This window comes from Melospiza georgiana, chromosome 14 (genome assembly GCF_028018845.1).
Source record: "Melospiza georgiana isolate bMelGeo1 chromosome 14, bMelGeo1.pri, whole genome shotgun sequence".
NCBI classification, from domain to species: Eukaryota; Metazoa; Chordata; class Aves; order Passeriformes; family Passerellidae; genus Melospiza; species Melospiza georgiana.
The window spans coordinates 8,109,802-8,135,828 of NC_080443.1; the positions used below are offsets into that span (position 1 = coordinate 8,109,802).

The window sequence follows — 26,027 nt, forward strand, 5'->3', positions numbered from 1 at the left end:
CCAGGGCTCCTCTGTCTCAAGTGTTAGATTATGTCCAGACCTAATGTCACATCAGAGCCTGTGATCAGTTTTCATTCTTATCAAATATACAAAGAAATCTTGTGTTCTCAGCTTTTTTCTTTTGGCCTGGCCTGATAGAATTAGGCAAAGCAATGTTTTCTTTTCTTATTCTGGCATGTGAAATATTAGAAATAAATTTCTTGCCATGTTGCTTCCATTTGTGTGGGATTAGCTTTGTGGAAGTGTTTGTTTATATTAATTCTGTACTTTGAAAGATTTCAATAAACTGTCCTTGTTGAAATATGCAAATCTTTATCCATAGACTCAGTGCAGAATTCCATTCTAATCCCTATTTTTCTTTAATTTGCACAATTACTGCCATCTCCAAGGATGTGTGTGTGTCCAAAGCTTCCATATATACAAATTTGGAACAGAGCTGTTTTAAAGCCATTTTGGCCATAGCTTCTGAATCCAAACATCTGGGCAGTTCACATCTCTTCCCTGAAGAACAGTTAATGCTGATCTCAGGTGTAACTGGAATAAAAATGAGGGGGATGGGAAAGTAGCATCAGGATGACACAGTTTATTCAGTATCCAGAGGTTGTGCATAGAATTGAAATTTCTTCCTGTTCTCTATTACTTTGACAGGAATCTCTATCATTTTTAGTGATTAATCAACTCGAAGAGAGTTGAAATCATATTACTCTGGGAGCTGTAAATGGTGGGAAATGAAAGGGGATTAGTTTTCCTTCAGATTAGGAATATAGGCATTTAGTCAGTGCAATGTCTGATGACAAACAGGGATTTAATTGGACTTGGGATCAAGACTTTGAGTGTTCTCTTATCAGACATTATTTATATTAACCCAGAAAGTGACACTGGGAGTTTTGGTCAGTTTTTTACTGATTGTGAAGTAGGTACTGCCTGCAGCAATGCTCTTGTGGTGTAAGGAAATAATGGGCACACTTCATTCTTTGTAGGAAGAAAAGCTGAATTCCCAAATAACCTATTTAAATGTTGGATGGGGTTGTTACACCCCTAGACAGCAGACGAACTAGTAAATCAACAGAACAGGTTTTTGTGTTCCTCCTAGCATACCTACTTGTTTGCCTAAAATAAAACTCCCACTGTATGGTTATAACAAAGTGATGTATTTATGAAAAACAGTATTTAAAATTGATGTCCTCACTCTGTTTCTTCTGAATGCTGCTGTACAAAGTGAGACCTCCAGGCTCCCATTTGCAAATGTCACTCTGTTATGTTTAGAGTGCTGCAGTCTTGCTGTTGTCATCTCTTTAATTTTTTTTTCTTTAGTTTGAAAATTGATTTTAAATATGTAATTGAAAATAGCTTTCTGTGACAGGTTTTTATCTTGCTGAAATGAGCTCAAATAGATTTTAGATGAGACTGGAGTCAGGCTTTTTTTAGCCATCCTTAAAATAGCTTCCTCTGTTATGGGCTCTCTCCAAAAGCTCAAGGAAGGAGCAGCTTCGTGTTTGTCCTGACTGTTCCTTGCTTTGATTAGGTTGTGGCAATAATGAAATGCAATTTACCACATGATTTCTCCAGGAGAATGCTGTAACAGCCAAGCAAAACATAAACTATATAGATGCTAATAAGGAATTAATGAAGAATATGTAAAAAACTTTGATTTAAACAAGTTCTCCTCCTTATAGTAGGAGTAATTTTAGGGAATACTTAAAAGTTTAAAACTATTCTTTCTCAGTTTTTCAGACTTTGAATTCTGTTCACCTTTCTGTTCCATCAGCACTCTACTCTGACTGTTTTACTATATTTGTATTAAAGTTTCAAACATCTAGAATAATGTAATTTGTAGTGACATTTTGACATTTTCATGCTTTCTGTTCTGTTTAATCTTCTTTCTGCACTAAGTTGAAATCTTTGAATGCTCTGAAATAGAAGAATATGCTTGCTTTTTGTTCTTGATACCTTTGTTTTGTTTCTCTGTTGGCCACAGAGGGTCACAGTTTGTCTGGTGAGTATTTAAATGAAAACAATTTTAGTTCAGGACCTTTTGACTTGTGTGTGTGCCTGTGTGTCCTGTGCCACACTGGGGTGGGCAGCCTGCAGGAGGTGAACGTTCTGAACCTGTTTCACACACAAACAATGGTGGATATTCAGTCAGCTAATCTAAGAGTTAGAATCTTTATTTTGCCTTTGAAAATTTCTAAGTGAATTTCTCATAAAATTGCTGCTCTTTATGAAGATTTTTTTCTTTTGTCTATTCTGTGCTTTCACTACAACACTGTACAAGATTACAGTTACTGCAGCTCACTGTATTGTGTGCTTTTGCAAGATAACTGAATTAATTGTGTAACAGTAATTAATTGTATAAATTATTAATCATTTCATGGACAGGGATTCATAGGCTAAAAGAAGTAGGAAAACAAAATAGCTTCAAAAATGGATTTAAACTGGTTCAGAATGTTCATTATTTATTTATTTATTTATTTTAATAGAAGATACAAAAGCTGTGATATGTTGCAAGTTTTTATTTTCCATTACAGAACAATTTCATTTCTTTTGCCTTTGTTTTTTAAGGCAGTTTAAATACACTGGGCTCTCTCTGCTTCCCTTTCAGGCCCTTTCCTACATGCAGGTGTTTATTTCTCATTTAACCTGTCCCAAGGAGGAAAGGCTGGAGGGGCAGCTCAGATGGGTTGGGAAGCTCAGATGGGTTGGGAAGCATCACCAGGACATCAAGCAGAGCTGGCACCCAGGGCCCTGCCTGGGGAGGGATGGGGTTTTTTCTCTCCTGTGCTGGCAAAGCCAAGGCAGTCTAACTTGGGGTGAGGTTTGCAATCTTGAATGGCTACACATTTTCATTGTCCCCCAAAGGACTTGATTCATGAAGCTCTGTCAGCATTCTGCACATATCCCAGTTAGGTTGGAAAGGACCTCTGAGGTCATCAACTCCAACATCTGACCAAACACCATCTTGGCAACTGGGCAGGGCACTGAGTCCCACATCCGCTTGTTTCTTGAACACTTTTCTTTTTCTTCATTTTGTGTTTTTATTTCCTGGGCTGAGAGTCCTGTATATGGACAGTCACGAGTCTGATGCCAGGGAGGGTGCTGGGATTGCCAAGGAGGCTCTGGGAAAAGGAGCACTGGCTGTGTCCTGCCAGAACTGCTTGGCTGGCTGGGCTGCCCTGGCACTGCATCCCCTGAGCTGTCCCAAGGGGCAGGGTGCAGGCTGGCAAGGGAAATTCTCATTCTTCTGTTAGCACATGGCTCTTGTGGGGATCCTGCCATCCAGAACACTGAATAAATCCTGAGTGATTTGTGGGGGAGAGCAGGATTACTGTGAAATCAGAAGTTGGAAATGGTTCACCCCAATAATTTGGAATGGGTGGCTCATTTCAGCTCTCAGTAAAAGTGACTTTTCAGGTGCAGATAGGAAAGTAGTGAGAATGAAAGATGGGGATTTGATAGCATTGGATTTCTCTGGAATAGAGGTGACTTGAGGGCTTTATCTGTTGGATAACTTGTTTAAGCTTTAGCAGCATGTGGGAACAAGCCAATCCCTGTACTGACATGAATCAGCTGGGCTGGCTGGTGGGTGCAAACAGGGTTGGGTAGGTGAAACACTGAGGGTGTTGAACACCTTCACAATTTAGAAGGCAGGTAGGGCACTAAGAATTGAGTATGGTCTACTTTTGTCCCTCTTCTGTTTTCCTACTTCTTGAATTTTCTCTGTAACATACTTAAGTTCTAAGAAAATGTTCATAGAAAATTCTCAACATTTAATAGTTGTCTTCAATAATTAATTCTACACTTATGTAGCATTTGCTGTATCTGCTGGAGATACAGGTGGAGGTCTGCTTTGTAGACAGGTAGTGTAAAAAAATTCTCTGAGACTGTAGAGATAACAACTTTTCTATTTCAATTGAAATTTGATAAATTGTGCTCTTGAATAACAAACATGAAGAAATGCCTTATCACAGTAATTTTTAGCAATATTACAATTATGAAACTCATTCTGATCTTGATTTTGGTATTCTTTTTTCTTCTTATTTTAGGTTCAATTTATGAGCCACTTAAATGTATTAACCTCCCAAAGCCAGAGGGGGAAACTCTGTGGGACAAATTAAATCATTACTATAGAATTGGTAAGTTAATAATGCTTGAACTAACCCAGATGTGAGTTAGAATTGATATTTGCATGATAAATATCAGCTCTGCATTATTCCTACTTAAGGATAGTTTCCTAAACTTCTGCTGGAAGTTTGGAAGGTGCAAAGAGAAGGGCTGAGTTACATTTTTTTCTGTAAATCAAAATGTCTGTTGAAATTCCAGTTCAGCTGTATGAATTTAGAATTATTTTGGATAAAGGGGTAGCTTAGTATTGTAGCACTGACCAGGTCCAGCTGAGGAAAAATTTAAATGGACAAAAGCTTTTGTGTAGTACTTGGAACAGTCTGGCAGTTCTTTTTTGTTATTAATGGTGCCATAATGTATTTTTGGTTTTGGCAACCTGAAAATTCCTGTCTTAATCTATTTTCATATCAAGGTACTGAGTTAAATAATTGTAGTTGTCCTTTCTCCTTGCTTACTCCCCTCTACTTATATAAGTATTGATACAATCATCAGGCCTGAGTTAAAAATGTAATTTTTATGAATGTAGACTTCTGGAGAGTTTAAGCATTTAATTGACTGGGGGGCAGTTGACATACTGTAGTCACTTTTTTCTTCTGTTTTCATAGAAAGGAAGTTACTGGGTTGCTTTGTAGAAATTCTGTACAAAGTGGGTTGTGCTAGAACAGTCATAGAAATAATTTTGAATACTGCTGGGGTTTTGTGTAAAAAGGTCTAATTTGTCTGAAAAAACAATGCAACAAATTTTTGTGTGTGTTTCTCCTTACCTTTCTTTCCCTTATTTTGTCTTGTGCATGCTCTAACAGGTTGTTTACACCTTGATCTATTCCTGGAAATCTGTTTAGAATCTGGAAGAAATACAAATGTTGTTAACAATCTTTTTTATTTTTCCTTTTTCCAGTTAAATCAACGTTGCTGGTCTATCAAAGCCCAACCACAGGTCTGTTCCCTACCAAGACTTTTGGGAGTAACCAAAGGGCAAAAGTCCATGACAGCCTTTACTGTGCTGCCTGTGCCTGGGCCCTGGCCCTTGCTTACAGGTGAATAACTTCTACCCTCATGTCTCTGCCAGGTTACCCCTCTCTTATTCAGCTCCCTGGGGAAGTTTTAAAAGATGAAGCTTTATCAAAAATAGATTTGTAAACCCATAGGGAATGGTGCATTTCCAAATCTCAGTAAAAATATTTATGAAGGTGTTAGGTTAAAAATATCACTCTTCTTTAGGTTAGTAAACATGTTTTCATATAATGTAATTGGTGCCAGCATTTTTTGCAGTGGAATTAATGCCTGCTACTAAAAATAGAGCTTCTTCTGGCAAATTGTACTCAGGGGATACTTTTAAATCTAGCAGGAGAGTTCAGGGCATTGGCAGCCTTGTTGCTGGTCCTAAGAATCATTTACTTGCAAGGGACTGGATGTTATAATATCAAGAAGGACTTTTTTTTTAATTCTTAAATTTTGAAAGAGGAATGCTTGTGCAAGTTGCCAGACAAAACCCCTTTTCTTATTTTTATGATGATTTTTATTAATGAGGAAGGATGGCTAGGGCTGTAAATAAATATGAGTGAGGGCACCGCTCTGCACCAGCGTTAGTTAAATACTGAGTATTCCCAAGCACCAATGTCCCCCTTTCCCCCCAGTGCTGCATTTGCAGTTTGTTTGTGAGTTCTCTCCCTGTGCAGGCGCATTGATGATGACAAGGGCAGGACCCACGAGCTGGAGCACTCTGCCATCAAGTGCATGAGGGGAATTCTCTACTGCTACATGCGCCAGGCCGATAAGGTGAGACTGCTGTGGGCACAGCCTTGCCTCCCTCCAGGGATTCATTCAGCTGGGAGACAAATCCTAAATACACAGCAAATTCTCAGTGCTAGGGTGCCCCTAACAGAGCAGCTGCTTCATTGTTGTGGCAGCATCAATTTAGGGTGTACATGTGAGCATTTTGGGTAGGAAAGTGCAGGGTACGCTTGAAACTTCTTTGTGTTCATTTTGCAGTTATTTGTCCCATTCAAATATTACACCATTAGTACTTGGGGGGGATTTTATGTCTTTTTATAGTGATTAATTGGAAAGATGTAGAAGTACTTTTTGTTAAGGCTGGAGAGGGTTTTTTTGCACTGTTGTCTTGGTTATTGTGTTTGTAGTTGTTCTCCTTACCTAGGTGATCATTTTAATTTTTTGCTTGGTTTCTTTAGCAGACATTTTCCAGCACTATTTTATGTAATGACATAACTTCAGAAGGGCACACATTTCCAAAATGAGTAAGGAAACAGAGTAGTCTACTTATGTTGCAACACAGTTGATTTAGTCAGCCCTTAATTCTCTTGTGAATATACTCTGAATATTCAGGCCTTCTTATTAAAATTTGATGTGGTGGATAAATTTTGCATATTGGTCAGCAGCAGATCTAGAAGTAGTTAGATACACATATTCCATGTGGTTATTTGAATTTTCAGGTCGCTGACTTTTAACTGTATTATTAGAAATAGTTTTTGTGTAAGTCCATAGCTTCCCTCACAACTGAGCACACAATCTGAAATGGGAAGCCCACAGGTATGGGGTATCAGTAGCAGTAATAATGAGCAAGTATTGTATTGCCACAGTATATGCTGACATATATTTTCTGAGGGGTTGGATTGCTTCTTGAGAGTCTCATATCTTTAAATAATCTTGACCTAAATTGATCTTGTTACATTTAAGCTGTTGTTTTTCTCTTTGATGTGTAGTTTTTGTTCTGGGGTGAGGAGTGCCAGATAAGAATAATGAGCATTAAATTACCAGAGGTGTCCCACTGCTGGCACACTGCCTGTCTGCTTTTGCTTTGTTTACTACAGATGTTTTTCTCTTCCTACAGTGTAGTAATAAACAGTTTCTGGTAGCCAACAGACAGAAGTCAAGCTGGACTTTATTCTGAGAGACTGTGTGGCCTCACAAAAGGAAGATATTTTTTAGTTCTATTTGTTTAAGACATGACTTGAGCAAATGCTGCTGCTTTTAGCAAAAATGCAGATGTTGCATTCTATTGCCAATGTGAGTCATGACCTGAAGCCTATTAAATGTATTTGTAGAGCAGACTCCAATACAGTACTTGTTTGCTTGTTCTGAGGCACGTGCTGTGTTTTGTTGGTAGAGAAGAAAATCTTATGAAGGTAGCATCAATGTTGACAATTCTGTGAAATGTGGATCAGGTACTGGCAATGATGGTTATAAAATTTTTAAATTTGTTGGAGAGCAAAGTGTGACTTAAAGAGTTATGGAGTTATCTTGGTTTCATTTAATTACCAGCTATAAAGTAATTGTTCTGAAAATACACTGTTGATGATAAGGTTTACATAGTGGTCAAATTAAAAAAGTTTTTAGTTTGGAAATAATAACAATAGTAATAATAATTTAAATAAGGTATATGGTGAATTTGTGGTTGCCAAACATACTGAAATTATGGCCTTTGCTTTTATGTTTTGCCTTTCATTCACCTTTAGGTTCAGAAATTTAAACAAGACCCCAAACCATCTGCATGTCTGCATTCTGTGTTCAATGCACAAACTGGAGATGAGGTCTTCTCCCATGAGGAGTATGGACACCTTCAGGTAACACATCCATGCTGTTGTAAATCCAAGTTTGGCTGATTTTTTAATAATATTGTCTTCCATTCTTCCATGCAGCTGTCTCAGTTTGGTTAGATTTGTGTTAGATGTGCTGTGTGTGGTAAAAGTGAGTCAGTTTCCTTTTGCATCTTCTGCTGAAAAAGACAGAGTGTTTTGAAACATAACTGAATGATGTGCTTTGGTCAGAAGGGACTGAGATAACTGTGAGATTGTAGAGGTAGATGGTTGGTTGTTTACAGAGTTGCTTCTTTTTGAAACCAACAGATGGCTGTCAATAAATAATCCTGGCAAAAGAATGTTGTGGTCAGGAAAGTGAAAGATTTAGAGTAATCTTATGGTGAATATTCCCAGTTTCATTTTCCATCATTTTGAGCAATTTTCATTCATTTAATGCACATTGACAGCAGTTAGGAATTGTTCCCTGCTTTGCATAGTGGTTCCTAGTCAGACTAATTGCATAACTGATTGTTTTGTTGTCTCTCATTTTCCAGAGTTTTAATCTTTACTCCTTTTATTTCCCATTCTCTTTACTTTCAGACCCACCTTTCCTTTCATGATCTTGTTATTTTGCATTCCATAAGTCTGCACACAACTTCTAGCTCAGAAATTGCTAGTGAATTTATTCAGAACTGACACAGTGGGTTGATGATTATTTCATTTCATGGTGACAGTATTACTTAAATAGTTTGTACAGTGAATGTGTTGGGTTCAGAAATTGTATGTTCTGGGGAAAATGCTTTATGGAGTTATCTTAAGTTAGCATTTTGGACTGTGGGAAATGTCATGAAAAGGCACATGTTTTATCTATGAGAGGAGACAATCTGGGGACCTGGGGAGCACTGTATGACAGTTTAGAGTCTGCTTTTGGTGGCAGCTCAACCCTTCCCATAAACACGAATGCACATTGCCATCTGTCATCTGCATACCTCAAGAATTAGAGGGTTTTCAGCTCTGTGGAGACAAGAGTACAGAGTAACTGAGAGGGCTCAGCTGGGAAACACTGAATATGTTATCTAGCCCTTACTGCTCTATTTGGTGCTTTTCAGTTTGTATTAAGACACTAGAGTCAATTGTCTTTAAATATTTATAGATTTTTAGAATTTGGACCGAATTTTTGATCTGCTATGTTCCAGATAAGAGTCCACTTTTTTTTTGTTCTAGATGGTTTCTTTAAATTTCATGTAATGAGATTGTTTTATACCTCATACTGTGATAAGCTTAGTTTCTCTATTGAAGTTATAGAAATTCTCAAGTATAGGAAAGTTCTGTAATAAAAACCAAACCAGCAGTTTCCTTTGATTCCTCAGTGAGTTGACATGATGATGTTCAGCTGCTGAAGGTAATTACTGTTTGCAATAAATGCTGCTTATGGGTACTAAAAATATAGTTTTTCAATATCTGATCATATCTGAATGTTGTAATTCTCCTCCTGTCAGCTGATAATGCCAAAATTCCCACCAGGGCAGAAGGGATTTGCTTTCTGGGTGTGCTGTGCACTATTCAGTGTGCTGCTTGCCTTTCTGGTAACCCACTGGCTAGTGAGTTGTCATGTATGGAAACATGAAAACAGCTTGGGACAAAGTGATTACCTGTGGGTCAAAGCATGTGCCTAAGGGAGAACATTTTGCTAGCACAGTTTGAAATTTAAAAGTCATAAAACATCAGAGGTTCTAGAAGACAAGGCTTGTTTGTGCCACCTTTTCCTATTGATTGTTTCCACATCATTAGATGCAGGCTTTTTTAGAAGCAGTAGTGTGTTACAGTGGGACCATCTTTGCTAGTGAATTATACCATGTTTATTTTGTTTACATGACTCCAATGAACATAAAGTTAATTACAGTTTCCTTTCTGTGTTTAATTGCTCCAGATCAATGCTTTGTCATTATTTCTTCTCTATTTGGTTGAGATGATCTCTTCGGGGCTGCAGATTATCTACAACACAGATGAGGTACAAATTGATTTCCTGTCCTAAAACATGCTTCAAATTGTTTCTGTTTTTTCTGGCTTTTATTTCATTACCAACTGCAAATTAATTGTTCTGAAAATATGCTGCAGGTATTCTGTGCTTTGAGTGGAACTCAGAAAAAGTAATGGAATGAATGGATAGTGAAATAATAGCTAAAAAAGTGTTAGATGTGCAAAGAGTAAATATAACATGACATTGAAAATTTTATAGTTCTCTGCTATTTCTGATAGCTGCAATGTCAAGAATTAAAAGATCAAAGTTACAACATGTTAGGACAATTAACCTCTACTTACATTGCTCTCACTTTTCACATTATTTCAAACTCTGTCAGTTCACCCTGTCCAATGAAAATTCAGTGTAATAAATACTGGGGTTAATTTTCAGGGAAGCTGCAGGGCTTTCTTCAAACAATATGAATATGAGTGTTAAGAATTTTTGCTGTATCTTTAATTGAAAATAAAAGAATTTTATATCATAGTAAGGGATGTTTCTAGAGAGTGTTAACTCCTCTGTAAATAAGATAATAATAGCCTTGGCTTGAGTACAAGTCATGTCAGGACAACCTGCTGGCCTGCTCTAAAATGAGGTTATGTTTTGAAACTGGAATAGAAAGCACAGATGTACATACTTTTTTAATTCTTCTTTTCTCCAATTTTCTTAATCTGGATTTGTTTAAATTTACTCTGTTCTGTTTGATAGTTGCTGCTGTATTGCCTTAAAAAGCTTAAATGTGCTTGCAGTACTACTATTAAAAAGAAAGATTTTTCCACTAATAGTGAATTTGCATTATTTTTGTATAACATATATCTTCAGTAATCTATTTTTTTACATAATTACAAAACTAAATTTTGCAACATGCCTTCTTTCTTTCTTAGATCATATGATAGGCCTATATTATTTCCTCTGAACTGCCTTTATATCTGTGAGGAGGCAAATGTATATAATTAAGGATTTAATTAGCTTGATATATAATTTATGTTATCCTCCAGATGTTTGCATTTAATTACAGATTCTGCAGAAGAAGTGCATGTTTATAGACTCTCCATCAGTGGATATTCTCCTCTTCCTTGCCAGGATGTCCTTATCCTAGCAACTGTCCCCTCTAAATGTCTGCACTATGGACATTCATACTCAGATTTTTTACCACAGACCTGCACTTTCTGTTGGGTTTGTGTGGCTGATTCTATGTGGTGCTATTTGCTCCTTCATAGAAATTTCACTTACTGATAGAGCATGGGAAAAGCCACACTCTTAATATTTGGGTGTTTGGCTTCATTCAGAGAAAGTTCATTTTAATAGAACCAAATGCTAAATTACAGGGATGAATATACTGGGCATAGCTGAAGAGTGAGACAGAGGTTTCTTGGAAGCAGTAACTATGACCAGATCTAGTGTGCAGATAATTGTGAACCTCATAGTGACATTTTAGCAGAGACATTAAATAAAGACAGACCAGTGTGTCTAGAATTATAATATTGGTATGAGATAAAAGAGTAAATATAAAAATATAAAGAGTAAATCTGAAATAGTAAATTTTTAAAATTTTAAGAAAAATGGAGAAAAAAGGCAAAACAAAGGTTTACAGGCAAATACCTTTCAGTAAAAGATTGGGGTTTTGTTACATAGCTCATTGGAAAAAAAAAAACCAAAGTGGATGCTTCTCTGTAGTTCCTCAGTAAGGTTTTACTTATAGCCATTGCAGTATTTTCTTTTCCACAGTCCCCTAGAATAATTTGGATGGGAGGGGATGAAATCCCTGCTTTGGAGATGAACCAGTGTAAATCTTGTGCTTGTGGTTACATTTTCTCTAAGCTCCAATCTGTGGACTCTTTAAAGTGAACTATAAAACTTATAGAAAAATTTCATTTTTCTACAGTCAAGCAACTCCAAATGTCTCTTTCAACAGTGTAAATCAGGAAAAATTATCTGTTTAAATAAGTTCCCAGCTATAGTTGAATACATCTTAAATACCTTCAGTACTTTGGTATTCAGTTGAAATGTGTTGGTCCAAGAAGAGATTTTAATTATAATAAATTGGCTTAGAGTTTTATTTATGTTTACAAAGGAGTGTGTTTGAATCTGCATAAATATATGTTATCTGGAGTTTATTTAATAAAACTTTGGCATATCAGTTCTCTTAAAATGAATTAAGAAAAAGCACCAGGATTTCTGTGTTCTAATTTTGGTTTTGTTTCTGATGTTGTTAGTATAATTTTTTTTGAAAATATCAAAATATCACCTTTTTGGGTATCACCTTTTTGAAGAGCTTATTGGAGCTCTTCAAATATGTGTCTTCAATATGAAATCATTTTTATCCCTGCCTTTGTTGCAACTTCTCTGTAAATTCACACATCAGTTGGGACAGCTCTTAACATATTGTGGTTAAAAACTGGTTTTAAGGAGAATATTTGAACTTGAGAACACCATCCTTTGAGTTGAGACAGAAAAGGATGGAAAGAACAGTTACAAGGAATAGCAAGTTTATCTTTTGGAAAAAGACAGAAAAGATGTGCTTTCATTTTCCTCCAGTCACTTTTCTTCCCTGTAGGTGTCCTTTATCCAGAACCTTGTGTTTTGTGTGGAGAGAGCCTATCGTGTGCCAGACTTTGGTGTGTGGGAGAGAGGCAGCAAGTACAACAATGGCTGTCCAGAGCTGCACTCAAGGTGGGTGAGCAAATGCAGCTCTGTTAGCCAGGGCAAGTAAATCAATGGAAAGAATTCATAATGGGTAAGCTATAAATAATAATGCATGAAAATACTGCTTGAACTAGATTAAGGTTCTCTAAAGACTGAGGGATGTATTTTGGGAAAATGTGAGGATAATTTCATCATGATATGCATGCTGAAATAACCACATGGATGCTTAGCTATTTGAGTATTCAAATTCCAGTAATTATGTGCAGCTGCATGTATATAATTCTGAGACTTGTGTTCAGAGCAGCTCAGGGTCTTTAGGCATGTGCAGTGGGATTGGAATCATATTCAAAAAACTGGTTAGGATTATCCTGCTTTAAAAAGGTGTGGAATCGTGAGATTAGATTTTCTCTTCTGCACTGTGGTGGGAAGGAGATGCTGTACACTGGAAAGCAGCCTAGGGCCAAGCTCTTTTCCAGGTTCTTCAGATGCTGCAAGTTCTGAGTCCTGTCAGGGACAGGGAGCAATCCTGGGAGCATTTTAATGCTGGAGTTGTCCTGCTCACCTCAGTGGAATCACTCATGTGCTCTCTGCCTTGAAGGATCAAATCTGTAATCTGACAACTTGATTATTCCAGTGTTACTATTGTTTCCTTCACCTTTTGACTTCTGAGGTTTTAATAATCATAAAAATGGCTATAGCTTGGATATCTTTGGATTTTGAAAACATTATTGATCATCCTTATTATCAAGGGCTTGTAAAGAATACACATTTCTTCCAGCCTTCAATATTGCCAAAGAAATCTGTCATGTCATTTGAGAATGAATTATTTTTCTTAGCCCACATGCAGGCATGTATATTTTAACCTTTAGATATACTTACATGTCCTTGCAGAAAAACTATTAATGTAGGGCTGTTTTTCAGGGCTTTTATAGAACCTTTTTATCAATATGAGAGCTAAAAAAAAAAAAAGAGTTGTTATATAATCTGCTTTTTGACTTTGCTGATTTTCTTTTCTCCTACTGTGTCTGTAAAATTGTCAAATGCCAGACTACATAGAGAAACAAATGCTTCTTTCCAGATCTCACCTTGTAAAAATGTGCAAAAGGAGCACTGAAACTCCTGTGTCTCCTGTTTTCAGCATCCTGGCTATTCAATATGTGAATTTTCTTCAGGGACAACTGAGCATCTTTTAAACAGATGGAAATGGGCATGTTGTTTTATCTTAATCTAGGCTGACATTTATAGGTTGGTTTTTCTAAGGGTAAAGTTTAGTGAGATGGACTGGGCCAATCTAACAGATCATTGAGCTAGCATAAGGGGAAGCACAGAGCTTGGTCCTAATTGAAGAAGTAGACTTTGGTCATCAGAAACAAGTATTGCCTCTATTTATCATTCTTGGTGTACATGTGGATACTCTGCTTCGCTGTGGAAAGCTGGTCGGCAATTTCCCTGGTTCTCATAAATCAGGAAAAATGGGAGGGCAACATGCATCAAAAGGCATTTTTAGATATTATTGAGGAAAGCTCTGTGTACACTGAAATGTTCTTTATACTTTATGTTCCAATTGTATCTACCAAAGAGAGCTATAAAACCCCCTTTTGTTTCAAATTGATGAAGCAATTATGAATATCAGGTCTACCCACAAATGCTATATGGGGGTCTCCTGTGATTAGGGACCCCAAAGTGCTCTCTTCAGGGGCAGTGTTAAGGATGGTGCACTCCTGACCCTTAAATTCTGTGATGGAAATCTCCATACAGGCTGTGTTTGCTTTCAGAATAAGTAGGTAATTCTTGTGTTTTATTGAAAGAGGCTTTCTGTTCAAAGAAGATATTTTACAGTTGGAAGTCTGTGAATAATAGCTGCACATTATGGCCCATGTTAAAAGATGCAGATATTTTTAAGCCTTCACAGTCTCTTAGTACAGCTCCAAACACTTGTGATAAATGATAAATAGCAGAACACTCTGTGGAGCACGTCTGCACTGATGTATGCAAATTGATGTCTTTTATTGGTTCAAAGGCAAGATTTGTAACAGCTTTTATTGTAGTGAGATCCCTTCCCATACGGCTGAACTTGACAGAAATTAATTTGTCCTGTAGCTGTTTGATCCAGCTGCTGTGCAGGCATTGCTGAGGAGCTGTGCAAAGTGCCTCTGACACCTCCCATATGCACCCTGAGAATCAGGAAATCACCAAAGCAGCATCCTCATATCCCAAATGTGGAGCTGCAGGGCCTCAGTCATGCTCTTCTCTGGGGTATATAGCACATTGCTGTAGTGCTGTCCCTCCTTGTTGTTTTTTGGGTTATAGAGTTACAAAATTATTAGTGATGTAGAAACTTTTTTCTCATTTGCTTATTTTTCACATCTGCTTGATGTTCCAGTTGAAATGCACAGCATTCAGATAGAGGCAAGAAATTGAATAGGAGGAGGATTAAGGATGGATATACTTGAAGGTGTATTTTGATTTACATTTGCTAAAAATGTGCAAATTTTAGTGTTTGCCCTTAGGTATTTTACTGAGGGGTTGAATCCAACAATTAAAAAGTAATGAGAATTATGACTGTTGTTTAAGTGTGTTTAGTAAATCTCTTTTAGCAAGCTGGAAGTGGTTCCTCTAGGTTAGTCTCATCTTGCCCTGCCCTAAATATGGCTCAAGGTCAAATGTTACCTTGCAGCAGCATTATGATTGAAAGGCTGCTCTTGATAATCCTTGACACACTGAAATAACTGGCAGCTCCAGTAAGGTCTGAGAATTGCACCTGGTGAGGTTCAGTGGGGACATGAAGAAGAAACCTTTTCATTGGAAGCACAGAGAAGGAAAGAGCAGGATGCTCAAAGCAGAGTCACCATCCCTGGAGGTTTGTGAGACTTGTCTAGTATAGGCTGTGGTTTACTTAAATTGGTCTTGGTTAGATATTGGCCTTCAAGTGAGGTTGTGTGTTGGGCTAGATAAGTTCCATATGTCCCTTGTGGCCAATGACTTCATCATCCTGTGACATTTTTAGAGGGCTGTTTGAAGAGGGTTTGGGTGAGGTTTTGCTTTGTGCCCATCTCCTTTTTCTCCAGGCAGAGTCCCACAGGTCAGTATGCTCTATTCATAGTGGCTTAATGAGTGGAGGAAGCAACACATTTATTAAAATACATTTTGCCATTCATCCATTCAGTTAAGACACTCCATTTCTTTTGTTACTAAATTGTAGAGTCTGAGGAATGTATTTTCTATATAAAGACATAAGCATAACGTTTATTACAGAACCTCTTTAGCAATTTTCCCAACAGGAAGGCATTAATCAGTAGCAATGAAATGAGTGTGAAGTGTGATCACAGTCCTGAAGAGTGCTGTGCTGTGATTGTTCACTCTTGTAAAGACACACTTGATACAAAGGCTCTTCACAGACTTCTTTTTTCTTTTAAAGGACTTCCTCCTGTCATTTACCCAATAAAACTTTTGATAATTTAAGTAGTACTTGTGTGTGTGGTGAAGAGAGTGATTGACAATGTTGGGATGTTTATATGGTCACTGGCCAGTAATTGTGAGAATAATGAAGTTTCCAGGGGCTTTCAATAACTAGAGATAGAAAAATGCTGATAAATTACAGTAAATTACTAAATTTTTTACTACTATTATTGTGGAATAATGATTGAGTCTGCAAAGCAGAGATGATTTCAAGGAAGGAATACATGTTTGTCTTGAATGTCATTCAAGCAGTATCAGCCTATTTTGTAGACAGGTTGAGTAGTTTTACGTTATCTGAATACCAACTGAACATTTATTACTTCTCTACCTTGTATCAGTAAGTTTTTTCTCACTCTGAAAATGGATCATGTTGATATTAGGACTGTTACTTGAAAGGAAAATATGAGATTTTAACATGTGATACAACCTCAAGTGTGCAAGATTTCTCTGATTTTTACCTTCTGTATACGCAGTTTGATAATACTGAATTCGTCTGAAAAGTTCTGTTCTGAGTCATCATACCAATTTATTTGGTCAATGGCTAGGTGATAATTAGAATAAAGCAATTTTTAGAACAATTACCTTTTTTTTTTTTTTAGGTATGAAACAAAGCCAGAAAAATAATTACATTCCCAGCTCTTCTGAGTTCAGTTTATTTCTTCATCTCATTCTGCAGCTCTCAAAGCTTTCAGCATCAGAGGGCACCAGGCAGAGGCAGCTGCTCAGAGCAGGCTGTGGTTAGGCTGCTTCAGCCTTCTCTTGTTGAGCAATTAGAACTGGAGCCCAGGAGAATCATTCCTGGCAGTGTTTCAGAGAGGAGCATGGGGGTTTGTAAATGATAAAGTGTGAAAACAGTACAAAGTATTTCTAATATTAGAACTAACACAGGTAAAATAATACTTAAAAAACCAAATTCTGGAACTGCATTGAATTATTTTCATTCTTTTCAGTATTTCCTGTGTAATCATAATTAGACCCCATATTAATAATATGAATTTGTTTGTAATCATTTGAAATTACATATTTTACAATACTAGATAGTAAAAATCAGTTTATTTAGAGTAAGGTAAAATGTTTGCTTCCATCCCAGAGTGCTGCATGGAGTATAGAAAAATAAAGATTGAAGCAGTCCCTGTTTGCAGATTTCTGCCAATTTATTGTTGTCAATTTTTTGGTGGGGGGCTCGATGATGATGTTGTTTGTCAATACAGTCACAACACCTCTTACATAGAAGTGTGAGTTAGTGCTTATTATCTGAATATTTATCTATATTTATGTAATCTTAAAAACTGAGAAAAAGAGAAGTGAAGCTGAAAGGAAAAGAATGCTCCTTCACTTTTTTTAAATAATTCTCACAAGGTAAATAGAAAAGGACACTTTTTAAATGAAAATGTTGAAAACTTTGTTAAAATGTATTTTATTTGTACTGTGGCATTTACATAAGGGTTAATAAATAATTTTAATATATAATTTGATATTTTTAATTATATAATTATTAGTGATTTTAATCCATAGTGTCTTAAAATGTGAGTGGAATTGTTGATGGAATTTCTGGGTCCTGTTTTCTTTGTGATGAAGTGAAATTAAAGATGTGTCACTATATGGTTGACATCAGAAAATCCTTCTGTTGTGAGTTCAGATTGATGAGCTCTTTTATTATATTGAAAGCTAGAAATCAGTCTTTAAAGTTTAATGCTCGAGAGCTGGTTTGAAAAATTGTGCTGAATTAAATCCTCTGTCTCTGTGATATTAGCAAGACCTTGAAATGCATAATGCCAATGTCTGATAGCAAGGTGAGAACAAAAGTTCATTTATGAGATGGTCTCTGACATTTGAAGACAAATAAAAATGCTGAGTAATACTTCAGAGAAAAAAACCCAACCTACCACCAAACCAACCCCAAATTTGCTGCATCATCATTTTAGTAACATGAAGGATAAGCGTGAAATTCAAATCAAGAAAAGGTCCTGGCACTCAAAGCTATCAAGTGTGTCAAGTTTTAGCCTGGGCTTGAATTGTGATACCTCTGGGTTTTGTTTTGCTTTCTCCTCAGCTCCGTGGGACTGGCAAAAGCAGCTTTAGAAGCAATTAATGGTTTCAATCTCTTTGGAAATCAGGTAATAGAAGTGTTTGTTTCCCTCCTTTGTTGTTAGCAATAATGATTTACCAGGTAAATCAGAGGATATTTAGAAGTGTCTAGCACAGTTTGTTAGAGTCCAGCTTTAAAGAAAGTCAGCAAACTGCTTGCTGCTGTTTCAGGTACAGAATTTATCTGATAAAATCATTAGTGCCCTTTCTATCAAGAATCACTTGAGATTTTTCCTTAGAAAAATTCCAAAGTGGTTGTAGCTTAGTCTGAAAAAGAATTTTGTTGCCAAAATGTTTTTTCCTTCAGAACTGTATCTGTTGCTGATACTAGAATATACTTCCCCCTTCAAGCATTACCTTCCTTTTGTCTGCTTCCTTCATGTGCCTTTTGATCAAGACTTTAAACAAGCTGCTTTTATATAATCTCACTTTTTAACCTGTTTTTAATTTCAGTGTGTTGCACATCTGTGAAGTCTTTTCTCATCCTTTATATGGCTTGGATCAATTAGGGAAGCAAGCCTTTTCTGAGACTTTTCTATCTGCTGTGGGTTCCCCTTCTGTGTGCGTGTTTGTCTTTGGTGCTATACAGTAGTCTGTAGCTAAAATCTTCCAAATTAATGGTTTAGAAAATGTATATATGGGAGAGAGATGCCATGCATTCTAAAAGCTGATGTCAGGTGTTCAGAACTAGGAGTAGTAAGGATCTTTAGTAATGACCACACACTGTATATGCATTGTTATTCTTTCAGAAATGACATTTATCTATAATCTTTACCTTCCCAATAGTTTCAGGCACCAGTAAATGTGGCTGTTGAGGTTTTTTTCAATTTTTTTTGCTGAATTCTAAAAAGGATGAATAAATTGCTGAAGCAAGACCCATTTAAATGCTTTAAGAGATTGTTTGAGAGTTTATTTCTGAGATCTGTAGCCGGCATTAACAGAACCCATTTTGACCTTCAGTCTATGCAGAGTTTGCCTTTGTGCTTAGCTCCAGCTGTGTTCCAGTGGGTCTGAGAAATCCCCTTGAGCCCCTCAAGAGATTTGTTTGCACCTGCAGCTGCACAGGTACAGCCTGCAGAAATCACTGCTGGGGAGCACTGCTCACAGCAAGACAGCACATTGAAGCCTGACCTGGGCAGAGCTGTTTGTGTATGAGCTGCATGCCCTCTACTGGGTTGGGCAAAAACAATTTTTAATTTTTTTTTTTCATAAATCAAGTCTCTGTACAGTGTTCTTACTCCAGAAGTTTACAGTCTTTAGATAAGTGAAAAATAGTTCATTTGTCAAACAAGGTGCTTGTGGGTTTAGGGAATGCAAATGAGGCTGCTCCTGAACCCCCAGAGGATCCTTCCCTGCAGCACAGACTTTGGAACTGCACGTGGAGGCAGGTTGTGTTCAGGGTTTGTAGGTGAGTTTAGAGAATTGTGAATAATCAGAACCTGGATTAAGAAGAAAGTTAAAACCATCAAAGCCAATGTGATTTATTTTTTGTGTACATTCTTATTGCAACACTAGTCAGTGTGTATCTTGCTAGAATGACTGAGAAAACAGATTATTTCCCCTGGGGACAGTGGAAAAAATTGGGGTTTTGTTTACCCTAGTAAAGCAAAAGCTGTGCATTTTTATGATAACTATATATAATTAGAGTGCAGTAAAGTATAAGTAAGAATAAAACCCTTTGGAGAAGCATCTTAGTGGATGTTGGTACTGGCACACAAAGAAGGGTGGTGAGGTATTTATGTAGAAACTTCACTGGAAATTGAAATTTTTAATAATTAGAATGGTGGGCTCTGGAACAGTCTTCCTAGGAAAGTTGTATACAAAAAAATTGGCTGCTGTTTAGGAGAAATTTGGTGGATTTATGAAAATTTCTAGGATTTATGACCATTAGTGGAATGAATTCACATTGACTGAGATTCACGTTCTGAAATTCATTATCAGTTGCAACACTTATGAAGATACCTATTCATTAACAAACCTGAAGAAGAAGTTGCCTCCTGGTAATAGTTCTAAATTATATTGATTCTATTTAAACTCTGTCTCAGCCAGGGGAATTTAGTGTTTCAGGAAGTATCAGGAAGTTGACAGAGAAATACAGTGTGAAATTACTGATTTTATTAGGAAGTGAATTTTACCAAGGAATAGATGTTGATAATGCAAACCTTACAATAACTTAAAAGCAGACTATTTTTATTTGCTATGAAAGTCCTTTTCCAAAGCAGTACCTGTGCTGAATATCCAATTGTTTGTGTTCTGACTTGTAATGAAATATTCAGCATCACTGTTTAGAACATTTCCTGTATTCACAGGGAAGAACAACTACTCTTTTTTGTTTGTCCTTAATAGAAGCCTCATTTTTCAAGTATTAATAGAAGAGTTAACAGCTTGAATGAATCATATAATTACTAATCAGTGATAAAGCCATCTAATTTTGGCTATACTTCAATATATTGAAAAATCAAAATATTTTCGACTTGATGTTGTGCTGTGTTTTCTGATTAGAATTTTCAGCAACGACAACATAACCTAAATGAAACACAGGAGCAGTGTTTCAGCAGGATGCACCAAGCTTAAACAAATTATAAAAAATTGCCTAAACAAATGCAATGTTGTGTTCCAGGGCTGCTCTTGGTCTGTCATATTTGTGGATTTCGATGCCCATAACCGGAACAGACAGACCCTGTGCTCGCTGCTGCCCCGGGAGTCAAGGTCTCATGTAAGTCATTAAAGAAATTCACCTCAGCAGAGTGTGGGGGAAGCAAGTGCATATGACCTTCTGATCTGCTTGATAAATGTGAAATTTGCTGGGAAGCTGTTAAAGTTCTGCTTGTTAAGTGTCACTGCGTTGTAGTTAATATGGAATTAATATGATCTTCTTTATTTTTTTAATAGTTAGATTAAAATGGTAACCTCTTGGTAGCTTTCCAGACAATTTTAAAATAAAATTTGAAATAACTTAAGTGAGATTTGCAGCCTTGGGGATTTGTTTTTCTTTTGGCCTAGTTTCCACTATACACAGTGTCTGCACTTTTGAAACCCTTTGTTTTAGCTTTAATTCTTTCTTTTGTCTAGGAAAAAAGCCTTTAAGCTTGGCTTATCATAAATTGCTGAATATGAACAATTTCTTGTTGTTATAAACTACCGTTACAAATGTATTTCCTTAGTGAGTAAATCTAAATGACATAAATATAGATGAGCTAAAAAAACATCTAGTTCAGTGCTACCATCAAAGGTAAATTTGGTGGTAGAGAATCAGTAATTTAAAATGAGTGATAATAGGGTTCTGCTTTTTTATTCATTCTGGAATATAATAGCAGTTTTGTTCATGAAACAGGCTATTAATCTGAAACATTAATAGTTTACTTATTGTGTAGAAGAATTATAGCAGAGTTGTAGTGCTGGATAATTTAAATAAAAGGCACTGTCAGCTACTTTTTCTATAGTCAAATGGTCTTTTTGAACTCTTGCTGTTTGTTATTTGCTGGAGACTTGAAATATTCCAATAGAAGCTGATTTTATAACTTCTCCCATACAAATCTTTGTGTTCTTTTCTTCCTTTGTTGGGTTAATTTCAGTCATATTGGCAGAAATTTTAAGTAGTTAAGTATCCTGACTATATCAGCAGAAAATGATACTTTTTGTGTGTTTTTGGAAGCTTACCTGTAGAGGTGATGCACTAATTAGTAATTTTTCTAGTGTTTGTAATTCATGAGCGATCTGCATGGTTCTTGAGAAGGTTTCTCATATTTTTTCCTGGAATTATTCCCTTATCTTCTTAATTGTAAATCAGATAGGCTTGTTTGTTCCAGCACCCTAAGAATGTTTCTGAAAAAGCTGTTCAAAAATGACGATTTAATCACAGATACTTCTCAGCATTGCACCTTTATGAAATACTTGTGCTTCTTTTTGAGCATATGATACCCACATGTTTGTGTTTTCTCTGGGAATAATCTGGAGAATGTATTTAAAAAACAAACAAAAAAGTCCCAAAACACAAAGTTTTATGTTTTCAAATGTGCCTGCACATTATCAGCCGTAAAACAGGTGACATTCTGAATGAAATTAGTTATCTTCTAAATTGTATATCTGCACATTTGGTTTGTAGTTTATCTTGATACTTCCTAAGAAGTCTTATTTTGCACACTATTTCCTATATTAGCACTATGATTTTGATAAGATAATGTTCCAAATGTATATTTCACTTAGTAAGTTAAACAGTCTTTGTTTGTGCATCAAATAATTGTCAGAGATCTAATTAAATTCATAATGTCATTTCTCCCTCTCCTACAGAATACTGATGCAGCTCTTCTGCCCTGCCTTAGTTATCCTGGATTTGCTTTGGATGATGAGGTTCTGTTTGGTCAAACACTAGATAAAATTATTAGGAAGTTGAAAGGCAAATATGGGTTTAAGAGGTTTCTGAGGGATGGCTACAGGACGGCGCTGGAGGACAGGACACGGCGTTACTACAAACCAGCAGAGATCAAGGTAAATCTGCCCCCCTGACACCCTGAGCCCCTGCAGCCACACTGCTCAGGGGCTCCCACAGCCTCCAAGGCAAGGAGGTGCCTGCTGGAATTTGCATCTGCAGTTTTCAGAGATTGCTCAGTCAGCATTGAGTCATTGGCTTGTTTTGTAATGAATGTGCTTTCATTTACATTTAGGGTACAGTTGATTTCACATAACAAATAAGGAAATTATTTATCATTTCATTTAATTTCACAGCTGACTACAGTTTGAGTGTGTGGAAAACAATTTTGCTTTTGATCACAGTATTTATCAGTTAAGGTTATCTAAATGAAAATTTATTTATATTTTCCCCCATAGCTTCTCTCTAAAAAATGAAAAGTAGATTATTTAAATAGTCTGCTTGAGAAAAAGCCACAGCAGATGTAAAGGCACAGTTAAAGTGCCCATAGAATTAACTGATACTAAATGTACTAAAATATTTTTGCATTCAAGTTTGCCTTTTGTTGCTAGGAAATTACTCTGCAGGATTATTCAGATATATATTTACTTAAATGAAAATGATGAAATGTCTGATGAATTTTTCTTCTTTGCAGCTTTTTGATGGCATTGAGTGTGAATTCCCTATTTTTTTTATTTTCATGATAATTGATGGTAAGTATAGTTTTACATTCCTGCTCCTTAAAGGCATAAGAGAAATGAGCTTTTAGAGGAAAGATACAAAATTACTTTCCTGTCCTGCCAAAATAAACCATAATGCAGTGGCACTAAATATCTCAGTGAGAGTTCTGCCTCCTGGCTCACAAAACCCCAAGCATCCCAACCCGCTATATTTCAGCATTTCTAATGTGAACTGTTTTTAGAATATAACTTGGTAAGGATTTGTTAAAAGCTTCAGTCTGTGGCATTGTTCTGCATTGCCTTTTAAGCCTGAAAAACTTTCAGATGTATCAGAACTTCAGAGCAGCACGGGAAAGAAAAGGGAGGGAGAGCACACTGCCACACTCAATGTGCACCAGGGCTTCTCAAGTTGAGCATTGTGTGGCAATTCAATCAGAATTCAGAAGAGAAGAAAGGCAACCAGGAAAGGTTTCATTTCCTTCTAGCCACAATTTTTCACATAGTCAGTCTGATTGAATAATAAAACAAAATAAAAACATCAAAACAAAACCAACAAAAATGACCCTCCCTCGGTCTTGACGTGAGCACGGGAGACACAGCAAAGGAGCTCAAGGGGTGATCTCAGGATGGAAGCTGGAACTTGCATAGAACAGAAGTCTGAATAAAAACATGAGTAGGGTTACAATTGTTGCAAAGATTTTTTAATGGATTAAAATCTGTCCATCTTTTCTAGCATGTTGAATAGTTTGCAGATGAAGACAGTGAGGGGCACAGAAATCTTCCATCAGCCCCAACTGCTCAGTGGCCACCCACAGATTAAAATGTTGTGTTTGAAGATATAATAAGGTTTCACAATTGATATTTCTAAAGAAATATTTGACATTTTTCAAAGAGTGAGGCCCAAAACTGAGGAGAAAGGCACTGACATTTAATGCTGCCCACTTGCAGTTTTGAGAACAAAAAGATAGTCATCTTCAACTGAGCTTAACAAAATAATAAAAAAAGCATTTTACGCTTCTTGTATCCAAAAAACCCTAAAAATTACATACTTTGCACATATTGTCCTTGTCCTTTTTGCCTGGACCACACTTTTAGGAAACCGAACATTTCTGTTGGTAGATTTTGTGCAAATATCTCCAAATCCACAAACTTCCTGAATGCAAAATCTGAAGTGCAGCAATGGCAAAAAGACAAGGATGTGGGAGGAGCAGACATTGCTCCTATGTCATGAGTATCCTCAAGTGTTTGGAAATGCTCAGTGTGTCACTTGTCACACACCTTTTTGTGTGCAAACTTTGATTGCATTTGTGTCTCTTGATAGCTGTAAATATTCCTGTGTATATACTCAGGAAGATTTGAGAGTATGGTGAACAATACTTGTTAAACTTTGAGTTTGGATGGAGTGTTGAAGAGCCATGGAAAGAAAAAAAAATTGATAGTTGAAGAAGGGAATATTAGTATAAGATTTATAATGCCAAGTTTTCATCTAGCTTGTTCCTCTTTGAATGTTAAAAAATATTCTGCTTTAAAACATCATCTTGCTTGTCAAATAGATCAATATTTTCTTTGATGAACAGAAATGGGGTTTGTATTGTTAATATGTGTTTTCATTTAAGAACTTTCCATGAACTGAACATTACTCATGCTAGCATTCATCAGATTCATCTTGGGAAGTTCTGCTAAAACAGCTTTTAAGGGACTGGTAATCCCTAACATATCAGTGTCTCCCCAAAAGCAGCACCAGGGAGTTGACTGTTGTGATCTACAGCTCAGTCTTTTCCTTTTTGTGAGCTATTTACTGTCTAGGCACTTAATAGTTTTGAAAAGTAAAACACTGGATTTTTTTTTATTCCTCTTTTATGAACCTTGAGGTCATAGAAAAATTATTTCTTCCATTAAATCAATTATTGTTTGGTTATTTTTAGGCATTTTTAGAGGAAATCCTACACAAGTAAAGGAATATCAGGATCTTCTGGACCCTTTGCTTCAACATACACCTGAAGGTATTATCTGGAAATTGTTCTTCTGAAACAATTGTACCTTTTTATTGACCTGAAATTGTAAAAATCCTGACTTACCTATTAATGTATTAATTGCTTTCCTAATGTATATTGTGGTCAGAACAAATGAGAAGTAAGGGCATCAACATGTTTCCTAGTGGAAAAATACTAATTCTAAAATTACCTTTTATGTAGATATATTGCATCATAAATTGTGATAATAAAGGTAACATTTTTCTGGAAAAATCAGTAGCATTTTCCCAGAGAAATGTTACTTTAATTATCACAATTTATGTGATCCTAAAGTAAGATTTACACTGTGCCCACTCGTTCCTCCCCTCCTTCACCTCTGCTTCATTGTTTACAAAGTTCACTTCTTTTCAGGCAAATATTAACTACCAGCAGTCAGATTGTCTCAATGTCCCACCTGGACCCAGCTGAGAATTACTCTCATCATTCATTGTCACTTAATTTTGCAAGCTCTAAAAAATAATTTGGAATATGCATGTGAAATTGTTTCTACCTTAGAGCTGGGAAAGTGGCTACATAATAATTTTATTATAAATGTTCTCTTATTTAAAGTGAGCACTTCAGAATTTTTGTGGCACTGCAGAAAAGGCTAGTGGTGGCCTACAGGCACAGCCATCCAAACTTCAGTTAAAAAAAGAAAAAGGCCATAAGTTTGAGTGGGAGGAAAAGAAATGGCCTGAGAACAGAACAATCCAATTTTAAAACTCAGCATTTAAGTCACCTGTTCTTACATCTGTGGTACAGTTACACAAGTGCATGCAGAATATGCCTTGTTCTTTAAACTTTTTGAAGTGAACTAATTTCTGTAAGGCAGTCAAACATTCCCTTACCAAATTTGCATTATGTAGCAAATTTTTCTTGCTGGTTGTCACTTTTTTCTGATTAATAATGAGTATGTGAAGCTTTGTGCACACTAAATTAATCTTGTGGTTCCTTTTGTTGCATGTCATCACAAATGTCACATCTTAAAATTTCTGGGTGTTGTTTGGTGCCTCACTCATTTGAATCTAATATCTCTAATAACTATTGCTCTTC

General features: G+C 36.4%; 1 protein-coding gene across 5 annotated transcripts in view; it reads left to right on the forward strand.

Annotated features, from left to right (window-relative positions):
- Positions 1 to 26,027, forward strand: part of PHKB (phosphorylase kinase regulatory subunit beta) — a 67,023-nt gene that overhangs the window by 5,134 nt on the left and 35,862 nt on the right. For 3 of the 5 annotated variants that reach the window (XM_058034363.1, XM_058034364.1, XM_058034365.1), the window contains 12 exons: positions 1,979 to 1,996; positions 4,044 to 4,133; positions 5,021 to 5,159; positions 5,802 to 5,901; positions 7,599 to 7,706; positions 9,592 to 9,672; positions 12,239 to 12,354; positions 17,840 to 17,903; positions 20,495 to 20,590; positions 22,165 to 22,362; positions 22,938 to 22,995; positions 24,888 to 24,965. In XM_058034363.1, the coding sequence (XP_057890346.1) occupies positions 1,979 to 1,996; positions 4,044 to 4,133; positions 5,021 to 5,159; positions 5,802 to 5,901; positions 7,599 to 7,706; positions 9,592 to 9,672; positions 12,239 to 12,354; positions 17,840 to 17,903; positions 20,495 to 20,590; positions 22,165 to 22,362; positions 22,938 to 22,995; positions 24,888 to 24,965 (1,146 nt within the window). The remainder of the gene's footprint in view (positions 1 to 1,978; positions 1,997 to 4,043; positions 4,134 to 5,020; positions 5,160 to 5,801; positions 5,902 to 7,598; positions 7,707 to 9,591; positions 9,673 to 12,238; positions 12,355 to 17,839; positions 17,904 to 20,494; positions 20,591 to 22,164; positions 22,363 to 22,937; positions 22,996 to 24,887; positions 24,966 to 26,027) is intronic. The other 2 variants (XM_058034366.1, XM_058034367.1) reach the window with 1 other exon arrangement.